The following is a 15,403-nucleotide window of genomic DNA, read 5'->3' as shown; positions in this document are numbered from 1 at the left end:
GGTTCCCGAACGGAACAAGCCGTTTTACTTGACTGTGCAGTTGGAGCGCGGTAGTCACTAGGTTGGCTGGTTGCGAGGCCATGAACTCCTTGAAGGCCTTGGCAAGCTGGTATTCGAGTAGGGTGTACAACACTGGTTGCAAATGCTCTGGCAATTGCCCTAAGGAATCCAGCACGGACAGGCTTGGCCATGAGGGAGCATGTGCATCCTCGATCGGTTGCTTGCCTACTCTCTTATGGGCAACCGTGGTCACCCCAGCTCCCTGGCGCGAGTTCTCGGAGGCCACTGAAGTGACAGGAGGGCCCATCGGGGGTACTCCCGAACAAGCAACAGGGTAGGGCTGAGTTCTCTCTAGCATCACCTTGAAGCCTCTGGTTCCGACTCCGTTTCCTCCTGGACGGCCAGTTGTTTCCTCTTTTTAGTTTTTGGCCCCTGGTTTTCTGCTTCGTGGCACGAGCAGCCACAGGTCAGGGAGCTTCTTCGTGTCACTCTGTGGGTGGTTGCCTTTTGGCACCGATTTGCACCCTTTCTGTGGGGATGACGTTGGGGGTCACCTCGACCAGCTCGGTTGGGTTGACCTGGGGGAATACAAACCCCCCGGCCCTTGTCGGTGGCCTCAGAACCTTTGCTGGCATAGTCGCTGCATGCCATGAAAAGGTGTTAGCAAAAAATCATCTCTAGCACAAGGCTAAAAGATCTTCTATGTACGAAGATACTTACGGGCTGGAGCTTCTGGAGATGCCTCGAGGCTAAAAAATGTGTACTTTTGCAGATTGGCAGTGGTCACGAGTAGTTTTGCGTTGCGACTCTTATCGCAAAAGTGATCAAACGCTTCGATGCGTCTAAAATCTGCTAGAGCCGACAAACTGATAGTCTTGTTCTCTTAAACAAAAAAAAAAAAAAAAAAATTATTCTTGACCACCAAAAGAGAGTTAAAGGAAGGGATGGTCAGTTTGAAAATTAAAAAGGGGAAAACCTACCCCGCTCCCTCAACTTATAGACATTGTAATACTCGAAGAAGAAATATTTGGTGTCATAAGCCCCAATGTTGCTGGGGTAACCAAATATCCCTCCCTCGATCGTAGATTGCTTTAAGAGGTAGAATGAATATTTGTCCTTGCTTTTCTTTAGTATGTAGGTGCATGCAAGTTCTAGCACTATTAACTTGCCAGTTCGTGTTTGCGGCATGTGATATACATAGCAATTGCAATCATGTACGCGTTGGGTGTCAGTTGGAACAACGCGACCATGAAGTAGTCAAAGATCGATCTGATAAAGGGGTGAAAAGGTATCATCACCACGCATTTAAAGATTGCCTCTAAGATCGTAGCCATTCCATTTGGAGGGTCTTAAGTGTTGTGCGATCTATGCTGGTAGATGTTTACATTGATCGCAAACTGGTCTACCGCTTTTTGAATCTCATCCAAAGTGGTTGTTGATAGCATCGCTTGTGCGGGGCCTGTCAAAGTGCTCAAGGGCTGCAAACTAGTTCCTTCGGTTGCTCACATATCCGAAGCGTCAATCGCTCCTAAAGTCTGAAAAGGCGCAACACGTAGAGGTGACTCAGTTGCTGTACAGTGTGTCGTACGAAGACTTAAATGAGTAAGAAAAACCCTAATTTTCTCTCCTTAACTCCTAAAAACCCTAGACGTCCTTGAGAATTAGTTCCCAAGGATCTGTGCCTTAGAGTTTTTATTCTTGAGGGTGTTTCCTTTTTGAACAACACCCTAGAATGTGCATCATATAAGTTTACCAGGCGTTCAAGCCCATCATTATTGTGAAAGAACCAAGCTTTTAACAGGAATGAAAAGAAGAAAGGAAAGAGTTTTCCTTACCTCCTAGTTGCTGAGAACGAACGCTCTGTCGTAACGGAGAGTGCGCATCAATTGGAAGACAGATGAACTTGTTTCTTGAGTATGGAAACTCTGTGAAAATTCTGAGGTAGGCTTAGGGTTTTATAAGGAAAAAGGCGACCCTTGGTTTCTTTCTCAAGCAATGTTTGGGCAAGGCGTGTTCCCAACAGTTGGATGCGACCACGTGTCACCAATCCTCGCGAAGAGTGAATTGCATGCTTCGTAAAGATCAATCGACATTTCCCTCCATTGAAAATACCAAACGTCGGCGTGGTTAACTTCATCACATTAAATGCGCCCTCATCTGCATTTAATGCCTTAAAAGAGAAGGTCGTTTTAGCATGACTTGCATTTAATGCTCATGAATGACACTAATTGCGCAAAGACACGGCTGTTAGATAAATCTTACTTTATTGACCAGGCTAGCTGTCAGGTGCAACGGATAACATCTGAAGAGGTCGTTCGATTGAAACACTCTTCTCTGTGTACTAGGCTCAAAGCGAAGTGACTTTTGATTTTCGACAAAAATACTCTTAAGTGTTTTTAGGTCGCGAACGATGGGCAAAGTTTCAAGCATGTTGGTATAGCACTGAGCAAGATCCGATCCCATGTCACTAAACCTTTAGGGGATGATCACATCAGGTCGCTTGTGCAACTCACGAAGCTTTGCATCGCGGCCTCTATTCAGTTCGTTGGTCAAGTTAAGGCGTGTGCTTCACGTTACCTCGGGCGATCTCCATTAACAATTTGAGCAAGCAATCCTTGGAACGAGTCAAATCATGGCATAATCATGAAGTTCTCAAAGTTCCAGTCTTGAACCTTAAGAACTGGGAGGCTTCTGTTATCCCTATAAAATCAGGGCTGATGTAGACTCACGTCAGCAAGGATTAATTAGAGTTTAGGAAGGCATTGTGCCGTCTAGGCGCTGCCATGTTGTCCAAGGACAGAAGGAGTAAGGTTGTCATCATCTTGACAAGTAGGGGTAAGGCTAGTGAATGGTTGGGAGTCATCCACTTGTCCGATCCCTACGCGATTTAAGGATACCTACCGCACATCTAGCCAATAGGAAACAAGGTAGGAACTATACGGTACCTACTCATTGACAGACCTATAATCATTGCCTAGGAACCTCTTACTATAAATAGAGAGCTCCACTCTCTTCATCCGGATTTGGCTTCTGATAATATAAACACTCTCAGTCCCTCTTTGTATTTCTTTTCTGATCGTTACTTGTGACTTGATTGTAACATTTCTTCTATAAAAAGACAGTGGATGTAGAATTCGCTTTGAGCATCCAAACCACTTTAAAAGTCTTCTTCCTTTAGTTATTTATTTATTTCTATTCCTAGTTTACGTGTAATTTCTAAGTCCGCTTAGCACTTTGCACGTGCGAATAGTTGGTGTTAAAATCTAGCATCAACAAACAACAACATGGCTAGAGATTTGGACAAATTATGAAGAGATTTAAGGCCAAAAACCGCTAGATCATTGCTTCCAAAAAACTCCATGAATTTGTCGTGATGATAAGAGGAATGTGAAGCCTGGAAATTGCAATGGCAAGGCAACAAGGTAGGCACAAGAATTGGGATACTTTCTTTATCCAAAGCGAATTAATTTTTTCACCATCGCTTCTTCGTTTATGATAGGCTGTTGAATGGTGTTGCTACAAAAATTGTCTAATTAAAGAGTAAGTATTGCGGTTGTTAGGTCTTCTTAAATAACAAGAGTCAATGGCTACAATTGAGAACTTCGCTGTTTGGTGTTTAGGTGCATAAAGTGGAAGTGTTGAAGAGAGTGAGAGAAGGGTGTATAAGGGTTTCAGTTAGGGTTCGGGTTTTCCATGAGTGTACTAGACCTATACTATTATTCTTCAGTCATTTGACTCATATCCCGTGCTGGACCTATACTATTATTCTTCAATTCAATCATTTGACTCATATCCCGTGGATGTAAGCATGACTTTGCCAAACCACATAAATTTGGTGTTCTTTCATGTGAAAATGTGATTGTCTTGTTGCCTCCTTGATTTTTCATACCTCATATATCCTATGCAAGTCTTATTTTCTAAACAAAGTATGCAGTCATTTGAGCTATGCTAAAGTCATTGCAGTTTATATAATGCAACATGTGTTGAACCAATAAGATTTTGGCGCCAAAGTTGGTATGGCCTTCACTCACCTAGAAACGGTAAAGGCAATTGATACACTCAAGCTGATTTCATCAAGTTTGAAGCTGGAAATGTTGTGATCATCATAATAGAGTTAGAAAAACAGAGAATATGATGCTTAATGTCTTACATTTGAGCTGATAATTTTTCCCCTAACCAGTAATTGATAGTACTAAATGCATAGTAATATCAACTATCCAATTGACATACAATAAAGTAGGCATACACTATACATCACAATTAATTAGTACTCGTATAGTTTTCATACAAAGTTATTTTCATATGAACCTCGTCCCAAACAGTTCCTATAGTTTTAGTTATGTTGGATTGTTGATGATAACAGATGGGATCATTTCTTGGGTACTTTCAACACCATTCAAACAGGCTGGCTTTGCAGCTCCATAGTAAAAGAAAGCCATCATTTTAGATAACTCATCAGCAGTTCGAATTGCTGAACAACCAATAAAACATAAGTTTAGATCACAATTAGTATTATAACGACCTAGAAAAGACTAGAGACTTTTTAATAAGGAAATTAACCTTTTTCTCTGTATAAGATCTTTCCAGCTTTAGTGAATATAACCTCTGGGAAGATGGACACTTGTAGAGCAGAAACCAATTCGTGCTCGACATTAGCATCAACTGCAACACACTGTTTGATATAATAATGTTACATAAGAGAATGCAAACAAATGAAGAAAAATAAGAATTAGAAGTAGTTTTGCTATTACTAACTCTTGGTGAAGGTAGCCGACAATTCCAGATGATGTGCACAGCTTTCTCTATTTCGTCCCGAATTTTTTTGTTTTCCTTTGGTCTGAAGAGAATCAAATCAATTTCCGAATGAGAACATAACAGAAACGAGCACAGTAGAGATGCAAGAATTAAACAATTTTGTACAACTATGGGGATCAAATTACCTCATGGTCTATATATATATTTTTTTAAAGAATGGAGATGGGTCATAGCCCAAATCTAATTTTTGATCTCCTACCCTACCCCCATACAAACTTGGGTGGCCAACCAAAAAAAGGGGCTGGTAAACCACCAGGCTGAGCCCCTAGGGGCAATTACCTCACGGTCTAGTGTATCAGTAACTTAAATGAGTTTAAAAACAAAAATAAAACATATAAAAAACAAGAACTAACCTTTTATACCGATTATGTACAAGAACAATTAAAGGACTAATGTCTTTGAACACAATCTCTTCCCATTCTACAGTCTTGATATCTTTGATTGGGCGGATATAATTGTCATCTTGCCATACTATTTCGTTCTCACTATCATAATTCTCATCATCATCATCCTTCTTCACATTCTTGATGGTAATCTTGTCAAAAAATTGACCGAGACTGAAACCCCAGCCATCAGCATCTTCAGGCCAATCAGGATCATCCTCTTCCACCACAAGGGGGTAATCAGCTAGCAGCTTCTTCAACTTCTTCTTCTTTTCAATAGGGTCTATCTCCTCCTTAACATCAGGACACCGATCAATCACTTCTCTGATCTTTCTCCTCCATTCAAGTCTCTCTTCAGGATCCATAAATGGGCCGTCATCCACATTATTTGTCATCGAGGAATCATCATCATCGTCTGCATCACTTGATTCTCCTCCTCCTTTCCTTCCAAGTTTTTCTACCAAAGATCTTACTGCTGTACTTCTTCTGAAACTACCTGTCTGCCCTTTTCAGATAATTAAATTCCACAACAATGTACATAAATATAAACATATATTCACACTTATATAAAGACAAAATATATGAAAATTTTAAAATATTAGGGATGCTCACCATGAATTGGTGAAAAACAACACACCCTTGGAGACAATTTAAGAGAGTTTGATATGAGACCAGTACACTCCATCTTTGGGGAAGAATCCCGAGTGTCACTTTGGCATTGAATTTTACCAGCAAATGAAGGAGAATTTTTTAATCTATTCTCCATTAAAGGTGGATATAAACACAGGAAACTCGTTTTATACTGTAGCGCCATTTCACTACACTGTCCTATTGATTACAAAATGAAACTATAAAACATCAAACAGACATATATAAGCAAGGAACAAAATATTTTCAAAAAGAAAATAAGACGAAGAACAATCAAAATATATCATTTATTCTTAAAAAGAAACCTATCATCCGAGAAATGGGGGCTGATTCAACGTTCAATTATGGTTGCCACTAAAGTGAAAAAAAGCAACCTATCAATATAGTAAATTTAATCAAACCACATTCAACTAGAAAATAGAACCCAATAGCCATTTATTCCCATATCTAAAACTCAATAATGAGTCAAAGAATCGTAAACATTTTCATATAAGACTAGTGGAAATCTAAATCATCTGAGAAATGGGGATTAATTTCAAGCTTAAACTATGGCTGCCCTGAAGAGAAAACAAAAAACCCATCAAAGAAAAAAGTTGTTGAACCCATGTTTAATTAGCAAGTAAATTCAAATAACAAGTTTAACTTTTAAGCTGAAAATAGTTCAACTTTCCAACTAATTTACCTCAAGAAACAATTTTGAGCAAGTTAACATCAACATAATTGTATAAAGATTGATTTTCCCCAAAAGGGTATTGAAATAATCAAGAATAAACCAACTCTGTTCTGACACTCACCAGTATGAAACTCTTATGCTCTGTTGAGCGGTTTCAAAGAATTACAAGAAACAAGCAACTGAGAAAAACTAAAGAAAACAACGAAAATGAGATGATAAGAGAAAAGAAGAGAAATGACTCACCACCCTCTTCTTCTTCTTTAGCTGCTGAAGACTCTCACTAAACCCATTCAACTAAAACAAGGCTCAGCCGCTCTGTTTTTGGATAGGGTTAGTGAGTGTGTGTCCATTCAAGTATTTAGTACCTAATAAGTATTTGAACCCAACCCGACCCGCCAAATAACTGAATTCCGAACTTATCCGTTAAGAGATTTTATAAAAGATTATGCGATTTCTTAAAAATCAATTTACAGAATATTTTTAGATTTTAATATTTTATTTATTTATTTTTGGATTTCCTTCATTTATATTCTTATAGTGTCACATGTACATGTAATAGTGTTACATAAACCATCAAACTTGTGACCGAATGATAAGACTTTAATCATAAGAATGAATACCGAGAGGTCTTGTATTCAAATCCCCGTAGTAATCCATTGAACTTATAAAGTGTTTAATCAATCCCGGGATTCAACCCCGATAATTTAAAAAAAAAGTGTTACATATATCAACTAAAGTGATACAGTTCTTTGATTATCATATCATATATCTATTATATAGAAGAATTTGTATTAAAAGTTATAAATTATTATAGAGAAGATAAAAAATTCTCAATCACATATAATCAATAAAATACATGTTGTAACTTGTAATAAGATCCTTCAGAACTCTTCAGAGGTCAAGTCAGATTCACAGACAATCCAATTCAATCAGATATGGAGTCAGGAGACGAGCATTAAACTTTTACAAAATAACCCCAGTTAGACCTATCCACAAGAACATGATATACAGAAAAGCAAATGGAGTAAATGTAATTCAACTAATGATCCTAAAAAATGAAGTTAACGCGTATATGGCAAGTCAAATATCTTGGATTAATGGGAAGTTAATGACGGAAGAAGCCAAGTAAAGAATCCAAGATTTGTTTGTCCCTTCAATCTTTGTAATGAGTAGTATTCTACCATCATATTCCAGAGGTCCCCAACTGTCCATTCATGAGAAAGAATCCACTGTGTCACCTATATTCCAATGTCAAACGGATTCTTATCGCTACACTAGACATATATATTCAGCAAATTAAGATCATGCACTGAGAGAAAGAATGTAATAGGCCTCATGACATGATCGCATATAACATATAAGCACTTGAATTTACCTTGCAGCAAAAATTTTAGAAACATTTGCCAGATAATGGTGTAAAAATGAGAGATGATGAAGAAATTGCAATAACAAGAACAAGATAAATACCTGACCCAGGTTCTGTAATGCCTCCATGCCAAATGTATAGTATGACATAAAAGGTCTTAATGCCTGAAAAAATATTAATTTTTTTCTATATATTAATGCCAAAAGAAAACAAGAAACGAGCTAGGAGAAACACACCCAAACAAGTAGAAACGTCCCAACAAAAATTAAAACACACCCAAAAAAGTAGAAACTTCCCAACAAAAATTAAGGTTTGGTCTACTACCCCTTCCATCCAACACAAGATATATATGTATGAATATATAAGAAAATTTCATAAACTCCGATCAACTCTCACGTACAAGAATTAACTCTTGCTAACGAGAATTCAAATCTGCAACTAAAAAAATTCAAGAAGTCTGTAGGAGAGACGAACTAACTAACTATATATATATATAACTATAACGTGCCTTTACAGTGTTCTTATAAAGAATTATTACCTGTGAAGCAGCAAGCCATTGAATTATGGCCTTCAGCTCAGAATCTCCCCCAAAAGCACCACATCCCCAATTCCCAGTCACAATCCCTGGAGAATCCTTATGTCTCAGAAACTGACAACTCTTCTGGTCAGAATTTCTCAGCATCAGATTTACAGATATTCCTTCATTTGTTTCAACACCAGTTGAGGAAGCTTCATGTAACTATCAAAATTTAAATTAAGAAAACAATTAAAAATTTAATCTTCGATTTACTGTACAGAAGCAAGATCAATTTATTCCACATTTACAGAACTCACAAATAACAGTGCATCAAATTAGAAAAGCTAGTCCAACATGTCTGCCAACATCCAATTGACATGCTGAGAAGATTTTAAATTAAGAAAGCAAATCAGTAGACAAAGTAACTAAGAACTCGCACCAAAAAATTATTCCTTGATATGTTGTCGTTATATTTGGCACCAAAAAAGTCTTTCATATTGACCAAATTTAGATTGATCAATAAACCCACAAAGTGCCTTATTTGTCTCCCTATCAAAAGAAACAAGTTGAAGTACATAATAATATTTGACTAACAAAGGAAGAAAAAGAAAGAAGAAAATCTGCAGATTCTAAAGAATGAAATGGCATAAACCCTTTTTACTTTTGTCTCATGTCTAATGCTTCTAGATATAGGCACAAACTGCATAAACCCATAAGAAAAAAAGAAAGTCCTTTGAACTAGATGAAGTATGCAAGATGTGATTTGAGAGCAACATCACTGAACAAATCAGTAATTTGGATGAATATTCTGACCAATTTGAGGTTTCCAATGAAACTGACATGTATTCTCCAAATAATTTGTCATGTGTATTCGAGGTGTTACCGAAGGAGGTATTTTAGTGCATATTGTTTCATTCCAGGCCAGCATAATGCATCTATAGCAATTATCCTCGTTTTACATCTCCGAAAAACATCAACATTCCTTTTATCCACATGATCACCAGAAAAACGAAAGGACGAGGCATACCTACACCATGAAAGATGATACAATGATCAGATAACTAACTACAACACAAGTCGATTAAAAATAATTCTTGTATATATGCTTGATATAGCCAACTTTTAGCAACATAAAAGATTTAAATCATTTATGTATAATAATGGAAGGATGAGAATCAAATAAAAAGCTGAACCTGATACATGAAGACATAACATGTCAAGATAATATCTTGATATTCAGGTTTTATAATATTACTTTATGGAGAATTTCCAAATAAGAATTTTGGCAATGTAAAGGATTTCTAAATTATTTAGGTTTTACATTTATTTAGAATAGTCATAAATGTACGAGAAGAATTAAAAAAATTGTACTTTTTTGGCAAAGCGCCATTTTAGTATCAAAAAAGCATTTAATTTTAGAAAAAAATTATTTTAACATTACACACAGTTGGAACTATGATAATACAGTTTAGAGTCCTAAAACCTCACCTAGCAAAACCGTGTCCTTCAGCAAATACCAAAAACTTCATTTTCTACATCTCTTATATTTATCTACGTGTGAATAACAAAATATAAAGTCAGTAAGCCATCCTATTATGTGTCTGTATCTCAATTGAATCAAATCTTGGATTTACCAGTTCAATGTGTAAGACTTACCCATTATAGTCTGAGAATCTTTCTGCACCAACAATTTCTATAGCCTCGTTGTCAGCCATGAAAGGCAAGAAAAGCATCCCACCAATTAGTTCTGGATTGATCATGAAACGGATCTCTTCCTTCATAAGATTGTAATGATAATAAATATAATAAGAAATCATAGATTCTACAATTGAGTCAGATGCAAGAAGATAATGACTCATGTGACACATGAGAAGGTAAATATTGTAGGAAAGCAACTTAAAAGAGAAGGCATGCATGCCAAAGGAACAAATTCTTGGAAAATAAATTGAAATATAGGTGTTGAAAAAAACCTAATTACGCATGAACCATGGAGGACTCTACAATCTTAATATTTGAAAAGAAAATTTTACCTGCACACAGCCCCTATGAAGTGCACCACCTCCAATATACTTGTTTGCAAAATCCACTTGAAGAGCATCGGTGGAGTGATCTTCTATTGAGCCTAAACTATACGCCTACAAAGTATAAAATTGCCTTATCAACAGCTAAAAAGTGTGAAACTAAACAAATAAAATTCAACACTGTAGATTATAGAAGTATCTTGAATTACCTCAAAGGGGCAGAGGGGCATGGCAGATTTGCTCCAAGCATCAGCATTGGGATAAGAGATGAATAAAGGATGATAGTCTAAAGGAAGAACCTTCCGCTCAAATGAGACAGAGCCAACAGGCATACATGAAGATATCCTTTCAAAATAATGTACAATGCACCTTATTTTATTTTCCTGATTTTCACTATAACTTTCATATAGACTCCTGAAAAAGATGAAAGTTTTTTACTATTCATTTACTAGCTTCGAGAATTAAAAAATAAAGTTGTCAAAAGCAGACTTTTGTAAGAGTTTCGAACAAAATTAACCAAACTGAAGAAGAAATCAATTGATTTCATGCGATACACCCGAAAACATGAAAATCAAATCAACCATAAAGCAAAATAGCTAACTCATGAAGTAAAACTTTATGAGAAAAAAATAACACCTGCTCGTAGTAAGACATTAAAACAATCAGATGAACAAGGAAATTCCTAATGTTTGTTTCTACAACAAATGATAATAATCTTTACCCAAATTGTAATTACTTTCAAATCTTAGCCATTGGTGCAAGACACTATCCATCACACTATGCACATATCCACAAGCCTAAATATCACACACATTGGAATATCCATAAGTCACTATGATATTTCTAATACAGATGCATGGTATAGTTCAAATGGTCCACCATTAAAAAAAAGAAAAAAAAAAAAAAGATTAAGGTTACATACGCAAACAATTCATCAAAGTTGATGGTCGGAAGATGGTTTGCACCTCTATTAGTGACTGGGAACAAACAAAAGAAAGAGCATGCAAGAAGAGCACCAATCAATTCCTGAAAAGCAACATTTACACTATCAATGATTACGCCACATTAGAAAAACAACCAAAAGAGAAGAAGAATAAACAATGAAACCACTGGCAAAGGCCAAGAAACAATTTTTAAGATGATAAGGTGGTGTCTTATCTAATAGATTATATGACACGAGAAATATCAACTTTTGCAGCACTTATGCAACTTATATACAACATCTTTTAGTAGACCTAAAAAAACCCATATATTTAAGCTTTGGCAGAGCACCGAATCATGTCCCTAACAATTGATAGCTCTAATATAAAGATACCTGGCTGAGGAACACTATGCCTGCTTCTTGTGGACCCAATATCCGGAGACCCGTTTTGATGCCATATTTTCCAAGAAAATCATCTGCATTTTGATAGTGACTTTCTAATAGAGAGGGCAACTTCAAGAGAAAATTTGCCAGTGCTGGAACAACCTCTCCAAACCACTTTGTTGATTCCTCCCGAGATATAAGCTGCACAAATCCCCCTTATTCAGCTTCAGATTTAATAATGTCTTTATGTAATTAGCGATCAGTTAATCAATTCACTAATATCTTATGCTTCCAAATTATCTTCAAAAGAGAGCTTTTGACATACATTATGATTCCAAGCCAACAATTTCTTCATGATTATATGGCATAACCAAACCCATCAAACCCAAACTCACAAATTTCACTTCACATTCAAACTATTAAACATACCCATCAACACAGAATTCATAAATTTCACATCACATTAACCACAATAAACCAACAAAACTCAAGTGAAAAACATACCCATTACACAAAATTCACTTCACATTGAAACGTCAACAACAAAACTTTCATCCAGCCAACAAAATAAATAAATAACCCATCAACTAGAAGATCATAAAAACCAACTCAAATTCAAACTATAACCCCAAATAAAAAAGCAAAAACATACCCATTAACACAAAATTCATAAAATCCACTTCAAATTTAAACTACAAACCCAAATGAAAAACACTGATCTTTTTTCAGGAGAGAAAGAATTACATCATCAAAGAAAAGCGCGTAACCATCGAGGGCAAAAGGCGCAAGAGGTTCAAAGAGAGAGAGCGAGCTTCTGATGTCACAAATGGCCACAGAAAGCACCTCTCCTGAGTTGACCCGGCTGTGTTCGGGTCCTTTCGCAATTGATTTAAGAGCTTCGACTACCTTCGATGGCCAAAACAGAGTTGATGATCGAACCATCAATGGCAAGTAGGGTAAAACTGACTTCAAGTCTTCTTTTTCCTCCATTTTCTTCTTCGTTTTGATGCTTGGCAGTCTCTCCGTTTGGTTACTCATATTATATATACGGTTAATTGGAGGGTCACGGGTGGTATTAATAAGTTATTATGTATAATTATGGGGTTTAACTAAAATTGATCATAGTATTTTTTAATATTCTATATACGGTGTAATGACCATAATGCCCTTATATATATTCTTCCTCTCCAATTTCTTGAATTGGGTCAACAATACTTTTAACTCATACTCTTGTTTTTATACCCCCTCTTACCATATCAAGTTTAAATGTTGGCTAAAGTTTGGTAGTGATTTTGTTAAGATTTATGAAATTTGTTAGGTTAATATGAATAAATTAAAAAATAAAAAACAAAATTACAAATAAATAAATAATACTGTAGTCGAAGATCGCCTGGTTCGATCTTGTTTGAGATTGTTGGATCTTTATTTTTTAATTTTTTTTATAATTTTGAGTATAATATTTTATGAAATGAAAATATTTGCAATTATTCAAAATATACAGAGTTTATTTTCTTTATTTTTTTAATTGATAAATAAATATTTTTGAAATTATTTTCAATTTTTGGCATTATTTTTAATTATTTTAGTTTTCTGAAATTAAAAGTTAACCTAGTATATTTTGAAAATGTATACTTTTCTGTGTAGATAGTTGTTATAAATTAACAATATTACCCAAGAGGGACGAAATCTAATCTTAAGGTGCACATTATTGCTTATATTTAGTTTACATTTAATTTTGTGGAATATTATCATAATCAAATTCAAGTATATATATATATATATATATATTAAGTGTCAAACTTTATCATAAGATTCAATTGATGATTAGGGTGTAGCGTTTTTGGACCTTTTTTTTTTTATTTTTTTGGTTGGATCGTGCATCAAATGAAAACAGAAGAAGAACATTCCTAGTTCTGCAAATTTGTTAGAAGTGGGGGTTGAAAGGATAGTATTTTAAAGCTCTTAACTTTATAACCCTTCAAATGATTGGTATTTCTAAATATTGATTTATATGATATTATGACTATGAGGTGCTAGTGACTCAATATTTTTATCTCCCAAGCTTGCATTCACATCCCCAACAATGGGTACTCTATAGATAATCATATCCTCGTTGCAAGGATGAGATTATCATACTTACCTAAATAGTCCACAAAAAACTTAGACAAATATCATTCTTGTACATATGAAGCAATGCAAAATCAATTGGAATACAACATGTATACATATACACATGCATTCCTCTTTATCACATAGACTTAAATTAACAAATATTTGTGATTATATCAATAATTTTCTTATACATTTATTACATGAACACAAACCAATTTCACATAAAGGGACTTAAAATAACATTACTCGTTTTAATCTAGTTTGCTCAACTTAGGTTTTGGATAAGGTTTTTATGTGTTGGGCCTGACCGAATTGGGCTAAAGCCCAGTGTGAAATTTAAGAGTAGAGCTATTGACACCCTACTAATGAACTAAAGAAACATCATTCTAATTTCTTAATACATCCCATTTCAAACTTCAAAGTATTAAAATTAAATATTTTTCTTATTACCCTTCGTAAATTCTATAAATGCCCTTTCCATTTTGTTTTTTGTTTTTAATTTTAAAAGAGTTAAAATTTTCATTCCTTTCACATATGCTATATACCTCCCACTATCATTATTCCTAACCAAAATTTTAGATTATGAAATTCAAGGCTCATAAAAAGCTAATTTTTGTTTTTTTTTTTTTCAAATATTCCCAAGAACATAATAGAGTTAAACAACACAAAAAATATATAGTTTAAAATAGTTACCAATACTTTGAAAAGAAAAACAATAAATTTATATGTAACTACAAACAATCTCATATTCCAAATCCTATTTTTATTATTCATTCTCATATCAAAAATATAAAAATAAAAATAGGGCTTATAAGATAATAGTAGGGTATAAAAAATAACGGTAAAGGATAGGAAATTAAAGTTAATTTTAATAATTTAATATATGACTAAATTTGTCCTTATAAAATTCAATAAAAAGTGGGGTTTCTTTAATCCATTAGTGGGGTGCACCAAGTTGTTCTCGCGATGATCTAACGGTGAATTTTGCTTCGGTTTTGCTCAAATTTCACAACGTTGTTGTTGACGGAATGGTCTTCACATCCAACGGCCAGTTTCTTGATAACCATTATTATTGTGGAGTTTTTCCTCAAGAAAGATAGTCAAATCAAAGAGTTTGAGTTGCAGAATTTCAGTCCATTTTTCCTTCAGTTTGACGATCGAAAGGTCATTTGCAGTATAATCAACCTGATATTTGGTTAGAACGCAGAAGACGTTTGGATCTTTAAACTGGACCTTTTTTTTTTTTAATTTTAATGGTTGAGTTTGGAGTTATACATCCTATAGTCCGTATGCTTTGCTGGTGATTTTACTCAATCTCTTTGTAACCCTTTTGTGTATTTCACTTTGTTAGAGCTGCGATAAAGCTCTAAATTTGTGTGAAATATTTTTGGTGGATTGTGGCTATTGTGATTACTTTTTATTATAGTGAATTTAAGTGGATCATTATATCCCGTGGTTTTTTAATCTCTTCACATTGAAGAGGTTTTTCTATGTAAATTGCTTGTGTTCTTGGTGAATTTTGATTATTGTTTTCAGGCGTATTAAGGTTTTGCTTCTCACAT

At 35.1% G+C, this 15,403-nt stretch overlaps 2 protein-coding genes across 7 annotated transcripts; both read right to left on the bottom strand.

The window, feature by feature from the left end:
- Nucleotides 1–4,068: 4,068 nt before the first annotated feature.
- On the bottom strand, nt 4,069–6,856 carry LOC116125852 (thioredoxin-like fold domain-containing protein MRL7L, chloroplastic). Of its 6 annotated transcripts, none has more exons than XM_031411565.1 (6): nt 6,763–6,856; nt 5,811–6,026; nt 5,169–5,703; nt 4,756–4,837; nt 4,561–4,672; nt 4,069–4,471 (listed from the first exon to the last, which is right to left on the bottom strand). In XM_031411565.1, exons 2-6 carry the CDS (start codon nt 6,010–6,012, stop codon nt 4,338–4,340), a joined length of 1,065 nt encoding a protein of 354 aa, XP_031267425.1. In that variant the 5' UTR covers nt 6,013–6,026; nt 6,763–6,856; the 3' UTR covers nt 4,069–4,337. The 6 variants fall into 6 exon arrangements, with proteins under 6 accessions (XP_031267425.1, XP_031267426.1, XP_031267427.1 ...); XM_031411566.1 differs by having other exon boundaries at nt 5,811–6,046; nt 6,763–6,827; XM_031411567.1 differs by lacking the exon at nt 6,763–6,856 and adding an exon at nt 6,641–6,759.
- A 610-nt stretch (nt 6,857–7,466) lies between these two features.
- LOC116125856 (poly(ADP-ribose) glycohydrolase 1-like) lies at nt 7,467–12,758 on the bottom strand. The gene is given in 12 exon segments (XM_031411572.1): nt 7,467–7,757; nt 7,987–8,049; nt 8,424–8,624; nt 8,842–8,884; nt 8,886–8,951; nt 9,286–9,429; nt 10,059–10,177; nt 10,433–10,537; nt 10,633–10,837; nt 11,346–11,449; nt 11,739–11,930; nt 12,474–12,758. Coding segments are annotated over 12 exon segments (1,632 nt in total). The 5' UTR covers nt 12,720–12,758; the 3' UTR covers nt 7,467–7,613.
- Between the last annotated feature and the right edge of the window lie 2,645 nt (nt 12,759–15,403).

This window comes from Pistacia vera, unplaced genomic scaffold (assembly GCF_008641045.1).
Source record: "Pistacia vera cultivar Batoury unplaced genomic scaffold, PisVer_v2 Contig173, whole genome shotgun sequence".
Lineage (NCBI taxonomy): Eukaryota > Viridiplantae > Streptophyta > Magnoliopsida > Sapindales > Anacardiaceae > Pistacia > Pistacia vera.
Note: the sequence above shows the minus strand (reverse complement) of the source record. Positions and strands in the feature narration are given on the sequence as shown.